Source organism: Muscardinus avellanarius, assembly GCF_963383645.1.
Source record: "Muscardinus avellanarius genome assembly, chromosome: 6".
NCBI classification, from domain to species: Eukaryota; Metazoa; Chordata; class Mammalia; order Rodentia; family Gliridae; genus Muscardinus; species Muscardinus avellanarius.
The window spans coordinates 18,767,622-18,788,905 of NC_137791.1; the positions used below are offsets into that span (position 1 = coordinate 18,767,622).

Consider the following 21,284-nt stretch of genomic DNA (forward strand, 5'->3'; position numbering starts at 1 on the left):
ATGTATCCAGGGACTGTTATTTAAGCCAGTCACCACTTAGAAGGCACTATAAATACTTTCTCAAAGAATATTTGTCATGAAAAGCATTTATTTTTCTATCAATTATGCTACAGAATCTCAATTATAGAACAGTCACTCTTGTCTGGGAGTTAAAAAAACAACAACACAAGAACAGAGTAAACAAATTTAAAGAAAAGTGAATTCTGGGATTGTAGATATAATTTTTAAAAAAATACCCAAATCAGGGAAAGTTAAGAGAGAAGCCAGCAAAACTGTTCATGCTTTAAATACCAATGGCATATCATTTCTTTTATTTTTTTTAGAAGAAATCTTATGGATCCAGGGTGATTAGATTTGTCCTATGCAGTCTTACCAAAGAAGGAAACATATGAGAGGAAGAGAAGTCACAGGAAATGGTCTTTTTGTCCCCCAGCTTCGAGCCCCCGGCTTCTAGCAGTGATAGAAAAAGCATTCAGCTCCCTTGAAACAGTTATGCAGAAACGCCTGGCGTGGTGGCGCACGCTTGTAATCCCCGCACTTGGGCGGCGGAGACAGGAGGATCGCACGGGTTCGAAGCCAGCCTCAGCTACTTAGTGAGGCTCTCAGCAACCTAGTGAGACCCTGTTTCAAAAAAAAAAAAAAAAAAAGGTCTGGGAGTATAGCCCGGAGGTAGAAAGCCTCTGGGTTCCACCCCCAGTACCACCAAAACAGTTATGCAGAATCCACGACCACAAGTAAAGAGACAGAGCTGGGTGTGGAGGTGGGGTCTTTCACTGGGGATAAAACAAATATGCCCAGGGAACTCAGGGAACTACTGGATTCTCCCACAACTTCATAATAAAACCCCCATGTTTTACTCTGGTTTAATCACCCAACACATAGTTCAGAAGCTTCTCAAGTGAGTAATTAAAGACAAAATCGAAACAAAACCAGATGAGAGAAGCCCGGCTACATTTTTTTCTTGAAGTGGCAAGTTCAGTGTACACTGGAAAGTTAAGACTGGCAACACCATCAGCTACCAAGAACTGTGAGCAGAATCTAAAAGAAGTCTAGTTTTTGTTTGAGCAATCAAGAATTCTCTTTTATTGAACCAAGGCAGCAGATAGAGAAGGAAATTCTCAGAGGGGGGGAAAAAAAGAAAAAGAAGAAAAAAAAATCTTTCAACCCAAGGGATCTAGAGCTACATTATTATTTCCCAATGAAGTGAGCATTAGCTTCTGAAGAAATACTTTTTCTTCAGAAAGCAACTTGTCGCTTGTGTTGTAGAAAATACATAAAGGTGAGTGAACTCTATTTGAATGGGGAAATTCGAAATTTGGGTTTCCGATCTGCTGCCTTCCCCTTTGAAAATTTGGTTACAATTAAGCATTGCTTTGCCTTTGCCAGTGTGTTTTCCCTTTGGAGTTATTTTTTCTTATCAGCTGAAGCCATCAAGTTCTTTAGTTCTGTCTTAATACTGATAAGAAATATACTTATATAATCTATTTTAAGTAAGTTTAGCAGAAAAAATTCACATTCTTTTTACCCCCTTTTTTTTTACACTGGCATGTGGTGCACTGGGGCACATATTTAACATATTTTAATGCTTTTTGGGGTGTGGTGCTGGGGATTGCACTTCCAGCCCCATTTTATGTTTTAGTTTGCAATAGGGTCTTGCTGGTTTGCTGAGAGCCTCACTAAGTTGCGAGGCTGGCTTTCAACTTGCGATCCTCCTGTCTCAGCCTCCCAAGTACTTAAATTTTAGGCATGTACTACCATGGTGGGCATTTTAATGCTTTATATCTCGTTTTTCTCATTACACTTGTCTATGACTAGAGATGGAAACAAAAAACATAGGATTTTTTTTTTTTTTTGGTACTGGGGATGGTACACAGGGGCCTTCTACCTCCGGGCTACACTCCCAGACCTATTTTATATTTTATTTGGAAACGGGGTCTCTTAAGCCAGCTGAGGCTGGCTTCGAACCTGCGCGATCCTCCTGTCTCAGCCTCCCAAGCATGGAGATTACAAGCGTGCTCCACCACGCCCGGCTTAAAACATAGGCTTTTTAGGATCTCTGCTTTTAAAAATAAAATATCTCAGGCACATCCATCCATACTTTCTCGAACCTTCCACTGGAATCCCCACGCTGCTGTCATGGCACCATCAGGAAGAATCCTGGAGTCTGGGCAGGCTCTCTGCTGCTGTAGAACCAAAGAACTCAAGGTCTCAGCAGTTTACCATAAGAAAGAGTATTCTGTGACTACCAGTCTGCAGCAGGTGAAAATGAGATTCCAGGGCGAGGAATGCTGTTCCAGTGAAGGGTTAGTGATCCAGGCTGCTTCTGTCTTGTTTTGTAGTTCTGTTTGTCTTCCTGATCCGTGCATGGCGGTTCATAACTGTTCTCCCAAGTACTGGGAATCACAAGTTCGAAGCCAGTCCCAGCAATGTAGCCAGACTCTCAGCTACCTAGTGAGACCTTGTTTCGAAACAAAAAAATATAATAGAGCTGGGAGTGTAGTTCAGAGGTAGAATGCCCCTGGGTTCAATCCGCAGTACTATAAAACAAAACCAAAACTTCCGGTTCCGGCAGCAGGTCAAGAACCAGCCAGTGGCAGGGTCTCAGCTGGACTCACCCAATCAGAGGCGGTCCCAGAAGTGGCTTTAACCTGTGGCCCATCGGCCAGGACCAGCCACAGGGCTCTGCCCAGCTGCGAGTGGCTGAGAAGGAAAGAACCAGGTGCTTGTGAGCACAGGTAACCTCCCCCTCCTCGCAGAAAAGTTACTGTGTGCACAATTAGTGGTAATTGTACGTGTTTCTGGAGAGGGGAGAAAAAGCTTTGATCAGAGTTCTCTGGGAGATTTATTCTTTAAAAATGTTAATAATCTGTTTTTTTCTGTTTTAAATGTGTAGACTAATACTGTAGAAAGGAAAACTTTGGCATTCAGTAATAGTTAATGGAAGTTAAGTTAAAGGCAGACTACCGGGTAGTCAGAACTGACCCATGTCTTGCTCTCATATCCGCAACTGTCTTGTTCTATGCTGCTTGAACGATTCCAATTACTTACTATATTACACTCTTAGGTTCTGGCCCAAGGTAATCTTCCAACATTTAAACATTTCTCTGACTGAGCGTGGTGATGCAAGGCTGTAATTCCTGTACTTAGGAGGCTGAAACATGAGGGTCACAGGTTTGAGGACTGCCTCAGCAATGTAGTGAGACTCTTAGCAACCTAGTGAGACCCCGTTTTAAAGTAAAAATAAAAGAGCTGGGGATGTAGCTCAGAGATAGAGTTCTGTTGGGCTCAACCCTCAGTACACACACACACACACACACACACACACACACACACACACACACACACACACAGAGTCTCTCTCTCTCTTTCTCTCTCTCTCTCTCTGAATAGGTAAAAGGACTTTTAATATGGTATCAATTAGTTCAATCAGGTGGTTTTAAATATTTATGACTTCAGTGCTCTGGAGAAATATATATTCTTTTTTTTTGTTTGTTTTTTGCAGGTCTGGGGATGGAACCCAGGGGCATTCTACCTCCGAGCTGCACCCCCTGCCCTGTTTTTTATTCTTTATTTTGAAACAGGGTCTCACTGAGTGACAGGTGACAGTCACAGTTGCTCCCCTGTGCTGGATGATGGTCAGCATGACTTGCCATTTTATTTTCAAAGTGGTGTTAGCAGCAAGTAAGGAAAAAAAAAGAGGAAAATAAAATAAAATACAATTTGGGGTTTGGAGGGGTGTTGGTCGGTGGACTTAGAATTTTGCGAGGAGGAACAAATTCCGAGGTCATACAGCATGGAAACTGCAGCTCATGACAGGGCACTGTATTTTAAAAATCACTAGAGAGGAGAGTTAAAGTGTTTTCAGGCCAAAAAACAAAAAAATGTTGCCAGATGACAGATATGCCAATTATCTCAGTTGAACTATATATCTCATTAAATTTTTTCTCTTATTTTTGCCCTCTCCTTTGGAGTCTTTGGCTTATGCATTAGACTTTGTGAAGCTGACTCACAGCTCTGACAAGCTCTGTTCCTTTATCCTGCTTTGTTTTTCAGTATTTCGTCTCTGCATTCCAAAATAAAATGGTTCCTGTGGCTTTGGTCTCAAGTTCACTGAGGTTTTTCTTTCCCTTGTCTAATCTGCTGCTGTCTAGTTTTCATCTTGGGCATTGTAGTTTTGACTTCTAGAAATTTAAGTCTTTTAAAAATATCTCCTCCCAGGAGTGGTGGCGCACGCTTGTATTCCCAGTAGTTGGGAGGTCGAGACAGGAGGTTCGCAGGTTCACAGCCAGCCTCAGCTAATTAGTGAGGCTCTAGTACCTAGTTAGACCCCGTTTCCCAAATAAATAAAACAGGATTGGGGGTATAAATTGGAGGTAGAATGCCTCTGGGTTCAATCTCCAGCACCAGAAAGAAAAAAAATCCCTCATGACACAACAAATTCAACCTCTGTCCCGCCTCCTTGAACACATGGACTATAATTTAAGTAACTGTTATATGCTGCTATCATTTTTGGTGGTACTGGGGTTCCTGGAAGCCCTTCTACCTCCGGGCTACACTCCCAGACCTATTTTTCCATTTTTATTTGGAAACAGGCTTTCCTAAGCCAGCGCACGTGGCTGGCTTCGAACCTGCGCGATCCTCCTGTCTCTGTCTCCCAAGCGCGGGGATTACAAGCGTGCGCCACCATGCCCAGCTTTTTTCCTCTTTATAAGCCGGCTTTCCCTACTTCTTGGCATGTCTGAAAATTTTGCTGTCATGTCAGGCATTGTGAATTTTACTTCGTTGCATTTCTAGATACTCTTTAAGTCTATAAATATTCTTGAGTTCTGCCCAGTATTTTTAAAAATATACTTTTAGGAGTGCACTGGCATTCTGCTGTGTGGTGAGGTTCAGAGCCTGGAACCCGTGCACACATGCTCCCTGGTCTCCTGCGCGGTTTTCCCTGGCTGCGGTAGTTCCTGCAGTGCACACAGTAGTGCCCGGTGGAGCACTGCGGAATCCTGCACTTTCCCTTCTTGTAGTGAGTGAAGGTGTGTGTTGTGTGTGTGTGTTGTGTAGTTCTGGTGTGGTATGTATGGTGTGTGGTATGTGTATGTGTATATATGTGGTGTGTGTGGTGTGCGAGTGGTATGTGTGTAGTGTGTATATGTATGTGGTATGTGGTGTGTGTATGGTACATGTGTGGTGTGTGTGTGAGATATATGTATGTGGTGTGTAGTGTGTGTGGTGTGTGTATGGTACAAGTGTTGTGTGTTGTGTATGTCATGTGTGATGTGTGTGTAGTGTGTGTATGTGTGTGTATGGTACATGTGGTGTGTATGTGGTGTATAGTGTGTGTGTGATGTGTGTGGTGTGTATGGTACATATGGTGTGTGGTGTACATGTAGTGTGTGATGTGTGTGCTGTGTACATGTGGTGTGTGCATATGTGTGTATGGTACATGTGGTATGTTGTGTGTGGTGTATGTGTGGTGTGTGGGGTATGTGGGGTATGTGTGTGTATGTGTGTGTGGTGTGTGTGTGGTGTGTGTATGGTACAAGTGGTGTGTGTTGTGCATGTCGTGTGTGATGTGTGTGGTGTGTATTGTGGTGTGTGCATGTGTTTGTATGGTCCATGTGGTGTGTATGTGTGTGTGTGGTGTGTAAGTGTGTGTGATATGTATGTGTGTGTGGTGTGTACGTGTATGTGGTGTATGCATGTGTGTATGTGTGGTGTGTATGTATGTGTGTGTATGTGTGGTATGTGTATGTGTGTGTATGTGTGGTATATGTGTGTATGTGTGCGTGGTGTGTATGTATGTGTGTGTGTGTGGTGTGTATGTATGTGTGTATGTGTGTATGTGTGTGTGTGGTGTGTGTGGTATGTATGTGTATGTGTGTGGTGTGTATGTATGTGTGTGTGTGTGTGTGTGTGTGTGTGTGTGTGGTGTGTATGCGTGGGGTGCGTTGAGGGTCTGGGGATCAGACCCAGGGTCCTGCGCGTGTGGCGGGTGCTCTTCCACAGAGCTGGCTCCCAGCCCTCCTTTCCTTCCCCGTGAACCTCCCCGGCAGCCTTGAGCCGGGGCCTGCGGCTCTGCCTTGCGTTCCCTGGGGCCAGGCCCCGGGAGCGTCCTTTAGGAAGGTCCCGGCTCGCAGGGTGCCCGGCGCTGCCGTCCGACCGTCCGTCTGTCCGGCATCTGTGAGGAGCTGTCTTGTTTGCTTTGCTTGTTCTGCTAATTCTTCAGGGTAGGAGACGAAGTCTTGACCTCATTACTGTCTTGGCCAGACACGGAGTTACACCTGTTTCTTTTCATTGACCCTGTCATTCACATTTTAGTTTACAATGCTATCTTTGAAGAGTGTTAGACACAGCTTGTCTTAACTATGGTGTACTGTAATGAAAAAGGAAGCGTGTCATGTAAAGGAGCCTTGGGTGGGAACGTGTGAGAGCTGGAGTATAGGTCCACGCTGTCTTCCAGATTATGACTCCTGTGCTCCTGGGCCGGAGCACAGCTGAACATAAAAAGTGGGGCTGACAGCTTTTCTTTGGTGCCACAGAAAGCCATCATTTCATAACTCTAAACCTCAAGAAAAGGCCGGGCGCGGTGGCGCACGCTTGTCATCCCCGCGCTTGGGAGGCGAGACAGGAGGACCGCGCAGGTTCACAGCCAGCCTCGGCTACCGAGTGAGGCTCTCAGCAACTTAGTGAGACCCTGTTTCTGAATAAAGTATAAAATAGGTCTGGGAGTATAGCTCGGAGGTAGAAAAGCCTCTGGGTTCCACCCCCAGTATCACAAAAATAAATAAATTAAATAAATAAATAAATAAATAAACCTCAAAAAAGCTGAGGAATGCTTATTTTTAACTTATTTTTTAAAACTTATTTTTAGAAGGTGGAAAGACCATGACGGGGTGGCTACGTATCCAGGACAGGTAGCCCTAGACATAGCGTGGGGGAAGGCAGGAAGAAATGACAAGAAGACAGACCTCGGGAGGAAGCAGGAATGTGATCAGAACATCTTCAGATGAAATTGGTCTCTCAGATAAGCAGCCTCAACAGTGCCAGACTGGGGGGGGGGGCTCGTGTACGATGTCAGAGAGCTAGAAATTTCTTCCTAAAAGTTCTTATTGGTGCATTAGGATTATACATGATAGTGGGATTCATTCTGACGTATTTGTACATGCACATAAATACTTTTTTTTTTTTTTTTTGGCGGTACTGGGGATGGACCCAGGGACATTCTACCTCTGAGCTATACTCCCCAAGCCAATTTTTTTATCCCTTATTTTGAAACAGGGTCTCAGTGAGTTGCAGAGGGCCTCACTAAGTAGGAGCTGAGGCTGTCCACGAACCACGATCCTCCTGTCTCAGCCTCCCAAATACTGGGATTACAAGCATGCACTACCACACCTGTCTCCATAACATATTTTTTTTTTTTTTTGCAGTATCAGGGATGGAACCCAGGGCATTTTACCTTCAAGCTACACCCGGTCCCATTTTTTATCCTTTATTTTGAAATAGGGTCTTACTGAATTGCAAAGGGCCTCACTAAGTACCTGAGGCTGGCCGCAAACCCAGATCCTCCTGTCTCAGCCTCCCAAATGCTGGGTTTACAAACGTGCACCATCACGCCCGGCTTCTATAACATAATCTTCCTCTCCCTTTCTCTTCCCTCTCCATGGTTTCCTCTACTGATTTCCCTTCTATTGATATATTTACATATGCATATATAAACAGAATACATATTTTTGTTATAAATTCTAAAGAAGTATCAAATACTTGTACCTGACATATATGATTGTTTGATATAATAATAATAATGATTTTCCTTTTGTGGAAGCCTCAGAAAATTATATATTCTGGAGGAACATGACAAAATGCTCATGAAAATCTCTTAGGGACTACAAAATACTGTATTTACTTAGAAGGCTGCTCTTACGGAAGTACCAAAGCGAGTTCCAGAGGAATATTATCAGAGATCTGTTTTGAACCTCAGATGACAAGCTAAAGAGACTTGAAATCTTTCTCTGAATGTCACAAAACTGAAAAGTGCTTAATATGGTCTTAGAACTGAGATCACTGGGGCCTTGAACAGTAGCCTCTCAGGGACACTGAGCTGCCAGGAAGGCAAGCTTTGATTCAGCCCAAGGTGGCACCAGCATCTTCTTTCTGTGCCATTTTGAGCTCATTAATGGAGCTCATGATCCGCCATGTGATGCTAGGGTGGGCGAGGCCGCTGAGTTTCTGGCTAATTCTCCTCATTGTGAGGGTGACTTTCTCCTTACTGTGAGGGTATTTTACATAGAAGTAGGTGACCCTCACAGAAAATGCAGACCCACTTCATAAATGTGGTTTTTTTTTTTTTTTTTGAAAGAGTGAATTCATTAACGGAAGCCAGGAAAGGGACAGAAAAATGGCTTGACACCCAGCTACACCCAGGAATATCTAGGGAGCAACCAGAAGCTGGCACAGACCAACGGTTGTGAGACAGGGGGGATTTGATTATTTTCCTTTAAGAATATTAAATGGAGCCAGGTATGGCGGCTCACACTTGTAATATCAGCATTTGGGAGGCTGAGACAAGAGGATGGCGGTTCGAGGACAGCTTCAGCTACTTAGTGAGACCCTGTTTCAAAATAAAGAATAAAAAATAGGGCTAGGGTGTAGCCCGGAGGTAGATTGCCCCTGGATTCCACCCCCCAATACTGCAAAAAAAAAAAAAGAATTTTAATGATTCACAAAACTAGGATGCTACTTACTGCAATGCAGGTAAACCTTTATATAACATATCAGAGGAAACACTAAGTGTCTTTAAGTACCAACTAGTTAGCCTTTTCTTCTATTTCTGTACTCAGGACATAAATCTTATTTCTCTGATATACTTCACATTTAACTACAATAAGTGCATTGAAACCATGTTACTGATATAATTATCATCAGTGATATGGTTAACAGTATTGGCATATATAATTACATGTCTAGGTTAACATTGCTATTAAGTTGAATTAAAAAAGTTTGTTTCTGGGTTTCTGTTCACATGTAAGACTGTAATCTCCAGAGGGTAAGATGAATGAATATTTTCTAAAAAAAATAAAATAAAATGTCTCCAGCTGGGTGTGGTGGCACATGCCTATAATCCCAGTACATGGGAGGCTGACAGAAGGATTTCAGATTCAAGGCCAGCTCAGCAATTTAGCACCCTGTTTAAAATAAAAAGGGCGGGGGATATAGCTCAGAGGTAGAATGCCCCTGGGTTTAATCCCCAGTAGCAATGCCTACATAAATTAAATTAAAAACTAAGCATCTCATTGAATGTAGAGATAATAGTTTCAGTACGAAGGATAAACTATATTCTAGAGAAATCAACAGAAATTCCCAGGCCTTTAAGCATCCCAGAGTCAACCCAGTTCAGTTGCTTCAGGCTTGAATAATTTTATTGAATGGTGATACCTGTGAATATTTTCTAGGTTCCTAAATTTGGGAGGAAAGTCTATTCTTATTTTCACATTTGAAAGAGAAGGAAGAATAGGAATCATTCCAACTACATATCAGCGCTAGACTAGCACGGGGCGCCTGGATCCGCCGCGCTCCCTCTGAAGGGCGTGGATGAGAGCCCGCCTGGCGAGCCTGTTCTGTTTCATCTAGGGACCTGAGTGCACTCCCTGCTCCATTCCCTTAGGGGTCATGCTCCTCTGCTTAGAAGAATATTGCCCACTCTCTGAGCTAATGATTTGTTTGGAGGAGGGAAATCTCAGAGGTGGCTATAACTGCGCAGCTTTTATGATGTATCTTTTCAAATCTTTGATCTGCTTTTTTTTTTTTTTTGGAAGACATGGGACCCCTCGATAGTGAGATTAAAGACTCCTCTTCATAACAAGAATGGCAAAAGTTGAAAACTTAAAGGCGGCTAGGATTTCCAAATCATATTTTCGTATTTCATCAATTTGTCAGCATCGTGCTTGGTGAGCGTGCCCCTTCATTCGTGTGATAATTGGATGGTAATCTAGGTACAGCGCAGGACCACAAGTTTCCCAGGCAGACCATGGATTTTATGTTTTAAAGAGTGGTTAGTGTAAACTAGTGCAGGGTCAGGGCATCCATACTCGTCTTGAATTCAATTTAACTCAACAAATATTTCCTTGGGACCTAGTAGTTGCCAAACACTGGGTCTTCTTTTGTAGCATAAACCAAGAATCAGAAGCTATTTGTGAGTCTGTGAAAGATTCATAGTCTCTGTCATCTCTATCTCTAATTCTATCTCTATCGCTATCTCTATCTCTTTCTCTATATTTGGTACTGTTGATTGAACCCAGGGGTATTCTACCTTCAAGTTACATCCCGAGCCCTTTTTATTTTTTATTTTCAAACAGAGTCTCAGCTAAGGTGCTGAGTCTGGCTCTGAACTTGCGATCCTCCTGTCCCAGCCTCCCTAGTACTGGCATTACAGTCCTGCGCTACTGTCCCCAGCTAGATTCATGCTCTTAATCTTAGCTAAGGCAACTACACAAGCAGCTATGGCTGGATGTGGAATATGCCATGCAGGAGTGCATGGAGAGGAAAGAATGACATTCATTTTGGGAACAGCGAGAAAAGACCACATTCAAGTGGGAAAGGATCAGAGAAAGTCTGAGCACTTAAGGATCTTGCAGGGTGGGTGAGCTGCGGAGTTGGAAGGGTGGACCGAGTCAGAGGAAGGATGTGGCCAAGAAAAGTCAATGGCCAATGGAGAGCCAATAAAGAGTATCAAGAAAAGACAGATGTAGAGTTGAGGTTTAATTTTTTGAAGTATTTCAAAGCAGATTTTAGTGTAACTTGAACTACATATATATATGTGTATATATATATTTATGTAAATAAACATGTTTGACAAATGTCCTCTAGGTTTTATTTCCAATTGGAATGATTTCCCCTAGAAATGTTAAACATGCCAGCAATATGAAATATAAATTCTCATTTTCACTTAAACCTGAAAGATTATTATTTTTCACTTTTATAGCAATGAGGCTCACCCATGCATAGATTTCTAATCTGTGTGGAATTGATCAGCTAGAGGATATATTTTGGTAGGGCTTTGAAGAATGCAGTATCCCCATCCACCCCACAAGTAGCTGAGTTTTTTATGTCAGAACAATATTTTGCTTCAGCTCCTAAGTTCTTTGGAATAAAATATGACCTTACCAAAAAAGAAAAGAAAACAGGAAGAGAAAATGCAAAAAGTATAGAAAAATAATTAGTTTTACAGAGTAAAGAAAGGCAAAGAGAGATTTTTAAAAAGCCCCCAAACAGAAATGCAACAAGTAGCCGTGGACTTCATTAGAACATAGTACTTTCAGGAGTACTTTTTTTTTATAGCTATCATATATATAGTGTTTTAAGGTGTCTCTCTCCCCTTCATTAAACCACGAGCCATTCTACCTCCAAGCTATAACCCCAGTTCTTTTTCAATGTTTTTATTTTGAAATAGGGTCTCACTAAGTTGCTGAAGGTCCTGCTAACTTGCTGAGGCTGGCCTCAAACCTGTGATCCTCCTGTCTTTGCCTCCCAAGTGAGATTATAGGCATGCACCACTGTGCCTGGAAATCTAAATATGCAAATATAAGAAGTTCAACTTAGCCTCTAATGAAGCTTTCTCAACACAAGACATCTAACATGGTACGTCTCTGCTCTGTCTTCTGCCATTCTGGGTGGAAAACCACAGAAAGATTCCCGAATACATGACGATAGGGCAACATCAGGATAGAAGCAAAATATCACCCAAATGTGGTTGGTTAATAATTGACCATAAATACTTTTTCAGCACACTGAAATTCACTAACTGTCTGCTTTTGAATTCCTTATATCGTTTCCACTGATTGCACATGAATTTGTAAGAAGATCTTGCCTTCCCTTGTAACTATTGGACTGAGAGTTGTAAGTAATAGTCGACTGGTCTCAGAGTCAGTAAAAACATTTTGTGCCTGATTTACTAGTACTTGCTCTTTTATTCTATGGAAGAAATAAGTATATTATTGTTTCATCTGAATGACTTAAGGGTAGAAAAGGAAATCGAGTCAAATAGGATGTTTCGTCAGATATTACAAAGGTTTTGTCTTACGGTCCTGCTTGGGTTATCGCAAAATATGTCACATATTTTACATAAAAATTTGATTTGTGAACAAATAATTATGTAACCCAAGGGTCGATCATGGGCAGTCCTATTTTTTAAATATTCTAAAGTTCTTTTTAAATATATTTTTATTGGTGCATGGTAATTGTACATCATAATGAGGTTTGGAGGGGTGGAAACACTCCAAGGTGGACACCTGGTGTCCTTCCCCTCCTGGTACATGTTACTGAGACGTGTTGATAATTTCACGTATGTACATAGAGTTATTTGAACTGTTTCCTTCATCAGATCACCCCCCACCCCAACACACACATGTTTTTCCTAATCTCCTTTTGCTGTTGTACTGGAATTTCTCTCCTTTGTCTCCCTGTTTCCTTCTGACTTCCATGTATGGGAGAAAACATACAACCCTTCACTTTCAGAGACTGGCTGATCACACTTAGCGTACTATTCTCTAATTCCTTGTAAAAGTCTTACCTGGGGTCTAACATCTAACTAAGTTGACACACAGTGATGACCCTTCTATCTCACCTCAGTGTTTTCGACTGACTATTTTAGCTCCAAGAAAAGGGATGTAGGAAAAAAGTAGCATTAAGAGAAATTATTATCAAATGCTTTTCTAAATTAATATTCAAGCTCAAATTGATCAAAGTAGAAAAATTACTATCATTCAAGGAAGTGCACAATACAAATTAACATCCATCAATACCTGCTCTGCTGAGCCTTATAAAATAAAGCAGAAGCTTATTTTATAGTCTTTACAACTGAACAGTCTGTGCTGCAGAATATTTAAGATGACTAGAAAGAAATCGGCATGAGAATGCTGATTTATTAGGTAGGACAAATAATTACCACTATTTTATGTTTCTCTTAAATGTTGAAGGTCCAAGATAGACCAAGAGTCTTCCCAACCTTCATGTAGGAGTGAATCAATAAAAATAGAATACCAATCAAACTAAAAGCATCAATGGCTGAATAAACCTTTCTAACAAAAATGAGTTGGGCGTGGTAGAGCATGCTTGTAATCCCAATTTAGGAGGCTGCTGGGACAGGAGGATCTCAGGTTTAAAGCCAGCCTCAGCAATTTAGTGAGGCTCTCAGCAACTTAGTGAGACCCTGTTTCCAAATGAGAAATAAGAATTGGGCTGGGGGGGGTGTATCTTGGCGGTAGAATGCCTCTGAGCTCAATCCCCAACACCAATAAATAAATAAATAAATTAATTAATTAACCACTAAGAATGATTATAAGCATGGTGGTGCATGCTTATAATCCCAATACTTGGGAGGTGAGACAGGAGGATTGCTGGTTCATGGCCAGCCTCAGCTACTTAGTGAAGCCCTCCACGACTTAGTGAGACCCTGTTTCAAAATAAAGAATAAAAAAAGGGCTGGGGATGTAGCTTAGATAGAATGTCCCTGGGTTCAACTTCCAGCACACACACACACAAAAAAGAATGAGACAAAAACTAGATTGTTTTCAAAAGCCAAAGCCTTACCAACCACTGGGTCGAGGTCAATGTCATTTCTAGCCTCCTTCCAGGACAGCAGGTAGTTGAGGCTGGTGAGATCTGTGGTTTCTATATAATTGCTTATTGTCAGCATCATCTGGTGTGCCTTCGCTATCCCGTAGTGAACTTTGGTTTCGTCCACCAGAGACCTGTTCATCAGCTCTACTGCTGCGTCAAAAGCTTGCTGGAAGTACTCGGAAGCTTTGTTGTACTGTCCCTAAAATGACAAGAGCGGTATTTTTTTCTTAATTTTTACTCTGCTTTTTACATACTTGCTCACTCCACCCTGGCAGGCGTGGCCCACGCTGGTCTCTCAACAGTCACAGCAGTGCCTCTCCCAGAAAAGGGATGATGAACCAGCTCTCTATTAGAAGGGGCTTCTTTTCAACTAAGTTGTTGAGAAAGCTGTATTTTCTACACTGAACTTCATGGTATAGAGAGGAACTTCCATTCCTCTCTATAGAATGTGGTCTGACCCTGGTGGTTTCATATGGTCCATCCTCATGCATGGCGGGAGAGTGAACCGATTCCTATGGACTGGGATCGAACTTTATTACTTGTAGCACTGGATTTGCCTAACGAAACATTCGAAATGACCTTCTCTTTCTAGTCACAGTAAGAGGCCATTTTTCACCTATTCTTTTTATCAGTGGGCAGTGAAAGCAGTTGTATCTGTCCTTTGATTCAACTACTGTGCGTGTTTTCCCAGACGCATCTGCTGTTCTTCACTGAGAATGTTCTGGTAGCCTAGATTTCTAAAAAAGTATATGGTCTTGAGAGCATTGGCACAAATAAAACAAGGATGATTTCGATATTGATCTCTTGACTAGGCTGATTGAAACATTTCAAGTTGCAATAAACATATATATTTGTCATTCCCACTTCCCTTAAAAGCCATCGTTCACAAATAAATAGAATTTATCCAACTCTTAGGAAGCATCAGGGCCAGTGACAAATACTTCATATATATTATGTTATTAACATTCACAAGTCGTCCTATGAGGAAAGACTTATTATTTTATAGATAATGAAATCAAACACTAGAGAAGAGATTCTCTTTTTGCCACTCCAAATTGTCTACAAGTCCTCATTAAAACTCTTCCTCAAAAGAGGATATTATTTCTAGGATTGAGCTATACTCATAATGATTCTACGGAATAAAATTCCTTTCTTCACTGACACAGCAACACAGTGAAGAAGGGAAATTTTCTTCTTGGGCATTCCCACCCTGTCACCCCCATTCCTCTTCCCCTCATCCACCCGTACCTATAAAGAAAAACCACTCATGATGGCCAAACACAGTCTGATAATAGAAGTTCTAGTGGTCTACAGCATGGTGTGGGGGTCAGTAACTCATCAATGACCTATTGTGTGTGATGAATATTTAGGTGCTTCAAGGCTCCAAGTGCAAAGTAATGAAAAGGAGGTGAAAATTGAACTGCCCTGATTTGACCAGCACACATTGAACACACGCACTGAAATATCACATGGTGCGTCATAAATGCACACAGGTATTAACGTGTTAATAAAAAAAATGTAAATGTTTAAGAAGATGAAAATGCTAATTGCCCGAGTTTGATCATCACACATTGTATACATGTATCAACTTATCACAGTGTCCCCATAAGTATGTGCAATTAAAACGACAATAACAAATAAAAATAAGGTAAAATTGCATGAGCATTTTTTTGTTTCTTTTTTCTTTTTGGGGGAGAATGTTTTGCTATGAGGGTTGAAGTCATCCTCTTAGACCGTTTTAGGAAGGAACTGGACGTAAAGACAGACACCATAGAAATAGCTTCACACCATCCACCAGGAGACTCCCAAATGGGCCAGACGCCCTGAGCTCCCGCGAGCACAGAGCCCAGAGGCCGTGAGACTGGCTGAGGGAAGGCGCGGCCAGCCAGGGTGGGAGGGGACAGTGAGGACCTGTGCGGCAGCTCTGGGACGCACACCAGCCTGCAAAGACAACAGTTGAACTGAACTGTTTTTTTTCTTCAAATGATTCTAACTAAATTTGTTAATTCCTATTTGTTAATTTGTTAACATCAATAACAATTTTCGTTTGCAGCGGTGAATGCTCCTTTTTCTTATTAAAATTATAAAACACAAGCCGATCACGGTGGCCCACGCTTGTAATCGCAGTACTTGGGAGGCTAAGATGGGAGGATCGCAGGTTTAAAGCCAGCCTCAGCAATTTTGTGAGGCCCTCCACGACTTAGTGAGGCCTGTTTCCAAATAAAAAATAAAATAGGTTTGGGGGTATAGCCCAAAGGTAGAAGGCGCCTGGGTTCCATCCCAGTTCCATACCAGTTAAGCAAACTATGAGAAACAATCCATCCCAGTTCCATACCAGTTAAGCAAACTATGAGAAACAATAGAAATATTAAAAATAATAAAATAAAACTAATTAAAATATAGATCATCCTGGTAGACACCAAAGACATAGGATAAAATAAACAAAAATATATGATTAGACTAAATATTGCCTTGCTTTTAAGAAACAGAAATATAAATATCCAATTGTGCTAATCATATTTCTGAGTGTTAGGCTATTTGTTGTCTCAAGTGAAAATTTTAATTAATTTAATTTAATTTAAATATACTTCATTAATTTAAATGTACTTCAAAAATACAACTTATGGGAGAAAGATAACTTCATTTAAGGTCACAAGTGTACCTGATGAGCATCTGGTAGACAGGTCTAGACAGAATCTCGGTTACATCATAGACCTTGACACAAAGCTTCAATTATTGCATTAAAGCACAGAATTTTCATACATTATTCTGGTTCCTGCTAAGTCCTCCCTCGTGTCTAAAATGTCACTCTACCCAATGAGCACACTCAAAAACAAACAGGCTTTCTAAGGATAAAGGATTTACTAAGAATAAATAATTTCCTACTCATTTTTCCTACTGTCTCAGTGTAGGAACTCTCATTCTTTTAACAAATGTGATTATCTTCTGATCTTATTAAGAAATGGGAAATCTCATAAAGATCTCTACCTGGGTATCTCCTTTAAAATACTCTATTTCACCACTCAATATTGATTATATATTTCTAGTATATTCCACCAAAAGATCATATCCAGAGAATGGTCCAGGTAGCACATCTTCCACGACTGTATGGTAAAAGGTAAACAAGGTAGGGTAAAGGATATTTTAAAGATAAAATGATTTAAACGATTTCAGCACTATAATAATCACAGGAAAAGGCAACTCTAATATTTTTTCCAATTATAGTTTTGTTATAATTTTTGTCTTATGATATAATTATATATCGGAAGTTATTGTGAAGAATACACATATACTATATCCTGTGAGGGACATGAAGCCTGAAATGGTATGGTAAGGGCAGTTTGTGGGGAGCCTAGCAGATGTGTAGACTAGTGAGCTGTGGCAACTGTAGATTTGCTTATAAGGATTGAGGACGAGTCTTCAAAATGCTAAAACATTGTTCAAACATGAAACCGAAGTTGGTAATTTCAAAAGTGAGAGAACACCATTCTCAAGTGGTATGAGATTGGTTTTTAAAAAGATCGTATCCAGAGAATGGTGATATGTTGAGCCATATTTTTGTTCACCAACTGTGCCATATCCACTTCTACGCCCTGGAATAGAATAATAAACGAGGCAGATATGGCCCCTGCTGTCTTTAAGCTTGTGTTCTAGCCAAATTAAACAAAAATGACAATAAAGTATCCTAATCAATCAAACGAAAGCATAAAATAAGTACTACATGGACTGTTAGAATACAGCAGTGGTAAAGAGTGACGCGGTTCCTTTGGACTGGGTTGCCCATTGGTTGGAAGGCCTCCCGGGGAGCGGGGACATCCCAAGTTGATGTGGCGATAGAAGCTGAGGTAGACAGAAGCTGGAGGGTCTGAGACCAATTTTGGTACAAAGGTTCAGTAAGAAGCAGAGAGGGGTGAAGTGCCAAGAGGCCCCCAGAATCTCTTGACTTGGTTGACGGATAATGATAGCATTTACTAAGATGGGGAAGATTGGCGAGAAGTAGGTCAGGGGATGGGGGCTTATGTTAAAGCTGAGTTGTCTCTCAGAAATTCGGGTGAAGATTCTAAGTAAGCAGTGAGCTTTACAGGTCTAGAGTCTAAGATCAGAACTGGAGATATAAATTCGGTAGAGGAGTAGAATCTAAGGAAAGGTAAGGATTGAATGCGGAGTTTAGTAGGTTATGTTTGAAGTAGTCTAAGTGGATAGGTCAAGTGATCTAAGTGAATAAGGCAGACGGTTATGAGGGGAGATATGGGCAGAGGGTGTTATAAGTTACTATGTGTTGGGTATGATGTTAAAAAACTCTAGGTGCCAAGGCTTATTCTAAAACTTCTAATCCTTACATAGTTTTCCAGATGTTTTGCTATTGGCAAATGAAAGATGAGGAAACTGAGAATTAAAGAATCAACTCGCCCAAGGTTTTAGTTAATTAATTCATGGCTGAACCCAGTTAGAATTCAGGTGGACAAAGTCCAGGCTGGTTCCTCTGTGCCTTGCTATGGTTTCCTTCTTGGAAGAGCTTAATGCAGAGATTGTAGCGAATTTTTTTTTCATAAAAATTAAGGATAACTGAGATGAAGGCACTTAATACATTTAGGAGAAATCCATAAGCCACTAAAAGTAGAGACATAAAATCATTTAATGACAATGTTTTTCTAGGGAATGGCTTTGTAGAACTGGGAGGAAATTCAAGATGTTAACAAAGTTCTTTCTCCTCCCTTGTCTCAACCTAATGAGAAGGAAAAAATAACTATCGCTTAGTTCTTATAGATCCACTTATGCCTAATATTTTTCAAATCATATTCTTACTTTTACTCTTACTCATGACTCAATGGAGAGTCAGCCTAAGATGTAACTGGCAGCTTTTTTGACTTGAGGGATTCCATAATGGTAATAATAATAATAATAATAATAATAATAAAAATGATGGAGAAGAACTAAATGTAACTTTAATAATTTGAGTAACAAATCAAGCTTTGTTCTGAAGCATGCAATGTCATAAAGTTCTGTTATGGTGTTATTCATTTAATACCATACTATTTATCAGTGACCATTTATACAGTGACTATTAAAGTATCTGAATCAAACTTTGTATTTGTAGCATATATATCTGAATATAGCAAGAATGCATGGAATCTTTCAAATTTTGTACTAGAATAGAGATAAAGTAAAGCTGGAGATGTGACTCAGTGGTAGAGTGCTTGCTTAGCCCTGGGTTTGATACTTAGCACTACAGTGTGTGTGTGTGTGTGTGTGTGTGTGTGTGTGTGTGTGTGTGTGAGAGAGAGAGAGAGAGAGAGAGAGAGAGAGAGAGAGAGAGAGAGAGAGAGAGAGAGAGAGAGTCTGAGACAGAGAGACAGATAAGGAGAAATAGGAATAAACTTTTGGTAGTTAACACAGCCTTTGGATATTTTACCATGACCCTAGCCTTTAGATACTAAACTATTCTTCTTCTAATTTTTTCTCTTAAAAAATCAGCCAGACATGGTGATGCATGCTGTAATCCTAGTACTTGGGAGGCTGAGACAGAATGATCGCAGGTTCGTGGCCAGCCTCAACTACTTAGTGACTTAGTAAGACTCTGTTTCAAATAAAGAATACAAATAGGCTGAGAGTGTAGCTTGGAGGTAGAATGTCCCTGGGATCCATCTTCAGTGCAGAACAACAACAACAACAAATATAAAAGTCAGACTGGTGAAATAAAAACTCTTCGCAAAAATGTTAAGGAAATGCCAGTGAAAAAAACACTACCCCTCAGAGCAGTTTATTGTCTTCTTTTCCTTATCTTTCTGCAGTTAGAAAAACACAGGCTGATTCTTGGCGTTCATGTTAGACTGAAAGCCTGTGTTTGGGGTGTTGTTTGGTGGGAGGGTAAAATACTTTGCATTTTTTGTACTTTTGACTCTGAGCTGGGCTCCCAGTACTTAGGAGTCTGAGACAGGAAGATTGCAAGTTTGAGGCCAGCCTCAGCAATTTAGCAAGACTCTATTTGAAAAAAAAAAAAAAAGGGATGGATGGGGGAATAGCTGGGAGGTAGAAAGCCCCTGGGTTCAATTTCCAGCACCCAAACAAAACAAACAAAAAATCAAAAGGAAACAACAGCTCTGTAAATATCTCTATAAACAAGAAGTGCACATACTCACTTTTTTATTATAGATGTCCCCAAGCATTGTACTCGCTCTCACGACATCTAGGCTCTGGAAATTATTTCTTGTGATGTTCACAACTTTTTGCAAGTGTTTAATTGCTTCTGTCATCTCTCCTTGGCTACAATAAATACAATTGGAAGCCATTAGAATATCATCTCTCTCAGTGTCACACAGAGATGATCTCTTGTGTCTTTATTGTAGAAAATACAGTGTTTTCCCTTGCCCAGCGTCCAGCACTACCAACCAGGCGCCATCCTCTCTTGCATCTCTCGCTGACATTGAAGGCTGCCCACCCAAGGTTGGCTCTTCCCAGGGCCCTGCCCTCCTTCCTCTCCTCCTCGCGCTTAACATGGGCAGCCTCAGACCACTATGGCGTGACCTAACTCCTACATCAGGTGTCTGGCCCTTCTCTGTTTCTGACCCTGACTTTCCCCACTTCAGCGCCACCCTGCCAATTTCCCGGATCTTCTCAGAGTGCACAGGCAGAGAGATCCCAGCAAGTGGTTATCTTTGGGGATAACATCTCAGGATACAGTGATAGTGTTTTGGAGGGATGCTTCTTTAGGGGACTCTGTTATAAATAGTGTTGCAAAGCATTCATAAGCAAATGAGGAAATTGGGTCCCTGAAATGGAATTTTTTTCTCTTCCCATCCTTCTTCCTTTCATTTTTCCTTCCTTTATTCCCCCTTCTCTGTGTTTTCTAAATGTGAACCCAAAGTCTTTCGGCAGAGTCTCAAGTCCAAACTTATATGTCAAATGGCAATGTGGTACCATTGGGGCTACTCAAATGACTATGTCACAGGAAAATGCCAGAAAGAATTTTAACGGCGTTTATTTGAAACAGGGAGCAGCACAGTTAGGGCTATCGACTTGCATAATCTCCTAAGAGTTGCACAATAAGATCTATTTTCATAGATAAATGTGTTATGTTTGCAAAACTAGGTTGATTACTTTAAAACCACAGCTGTGGTGGATATTAGAAAGATTTAGGTGTGAATCCTAGCTTGGCCCCTTATATGATTAACTTTGGTCATATTAAACTTATGAAACTGAAGAAAATTTCTGTTTCCTGATTTCATAATGACCTCAAATTACCATGCGATAAAAATTTGTGTAAATGTGTAGCCGGGCACACAGTAGGGATTCAATAAGTGGCAGCTATTGTTAATATTATCTCTCAGTTAAATAAGCATCTGTCATAGCCATAGTTTTCTGCTTGATATTGTCTGCCAGGAGCTGAGAAGAAAATTCAATTTAGCTAAGCATTACTTTGTGAAAACCTTTCCCCATGCATGGACTAAATATTACAATTTTAGTGAATCCTCTGTGGACAGACACATAAAGTCCTAATGTCTACTTTTTAGAGGGCAGGATCAAAGAAATCACATTAATTGTTTATTCGAGTACCAGGTATTAACAAGTACACGTTTTTCTTCCTTTCTTATTGGTAAAAGAATGTTCTATATATCAGAAATAAGATAAAATTTCAGACTTCCTGAAGATGCGAATACTCTTTTTTAATAATG

The 21,284-nt window shown here is 40.8% G+C and overlaps 1 protein-coding gene across 1 annotated transcript in view; it reads right to left on the bottom strand.

Annotated features, from left to right (window-relative positions):
- Window positions 1-8,801: 8,801 nt before the first annotated feature.
- TTC29 (tetratricopeptide repeat domain 29) overlaps window positions 8,802-21,284 on the bottom strand; it is a gene marked incomplete at both ends in the record, with an annotated part of 125,811 nt that continues 113,328 nt past the window's right edge. Inside the window, 3 exons of the mRNA XM_080697152.1 lie at window positions 8,802-8,872; window positions 13,582-13,810; window positions 19,752-19,875. Of these exons, the coding sequence (XP_080553278.1) occupies window positions 8,802-8,872; window positions 13,582-13,810; window positions 19,752-19,875 (424 nt within the window). The remainder of the gene's footprint in view (window positions 8,873-13,581; window positions 13,811-19,751; window positions 19,876-21,284) is intronic.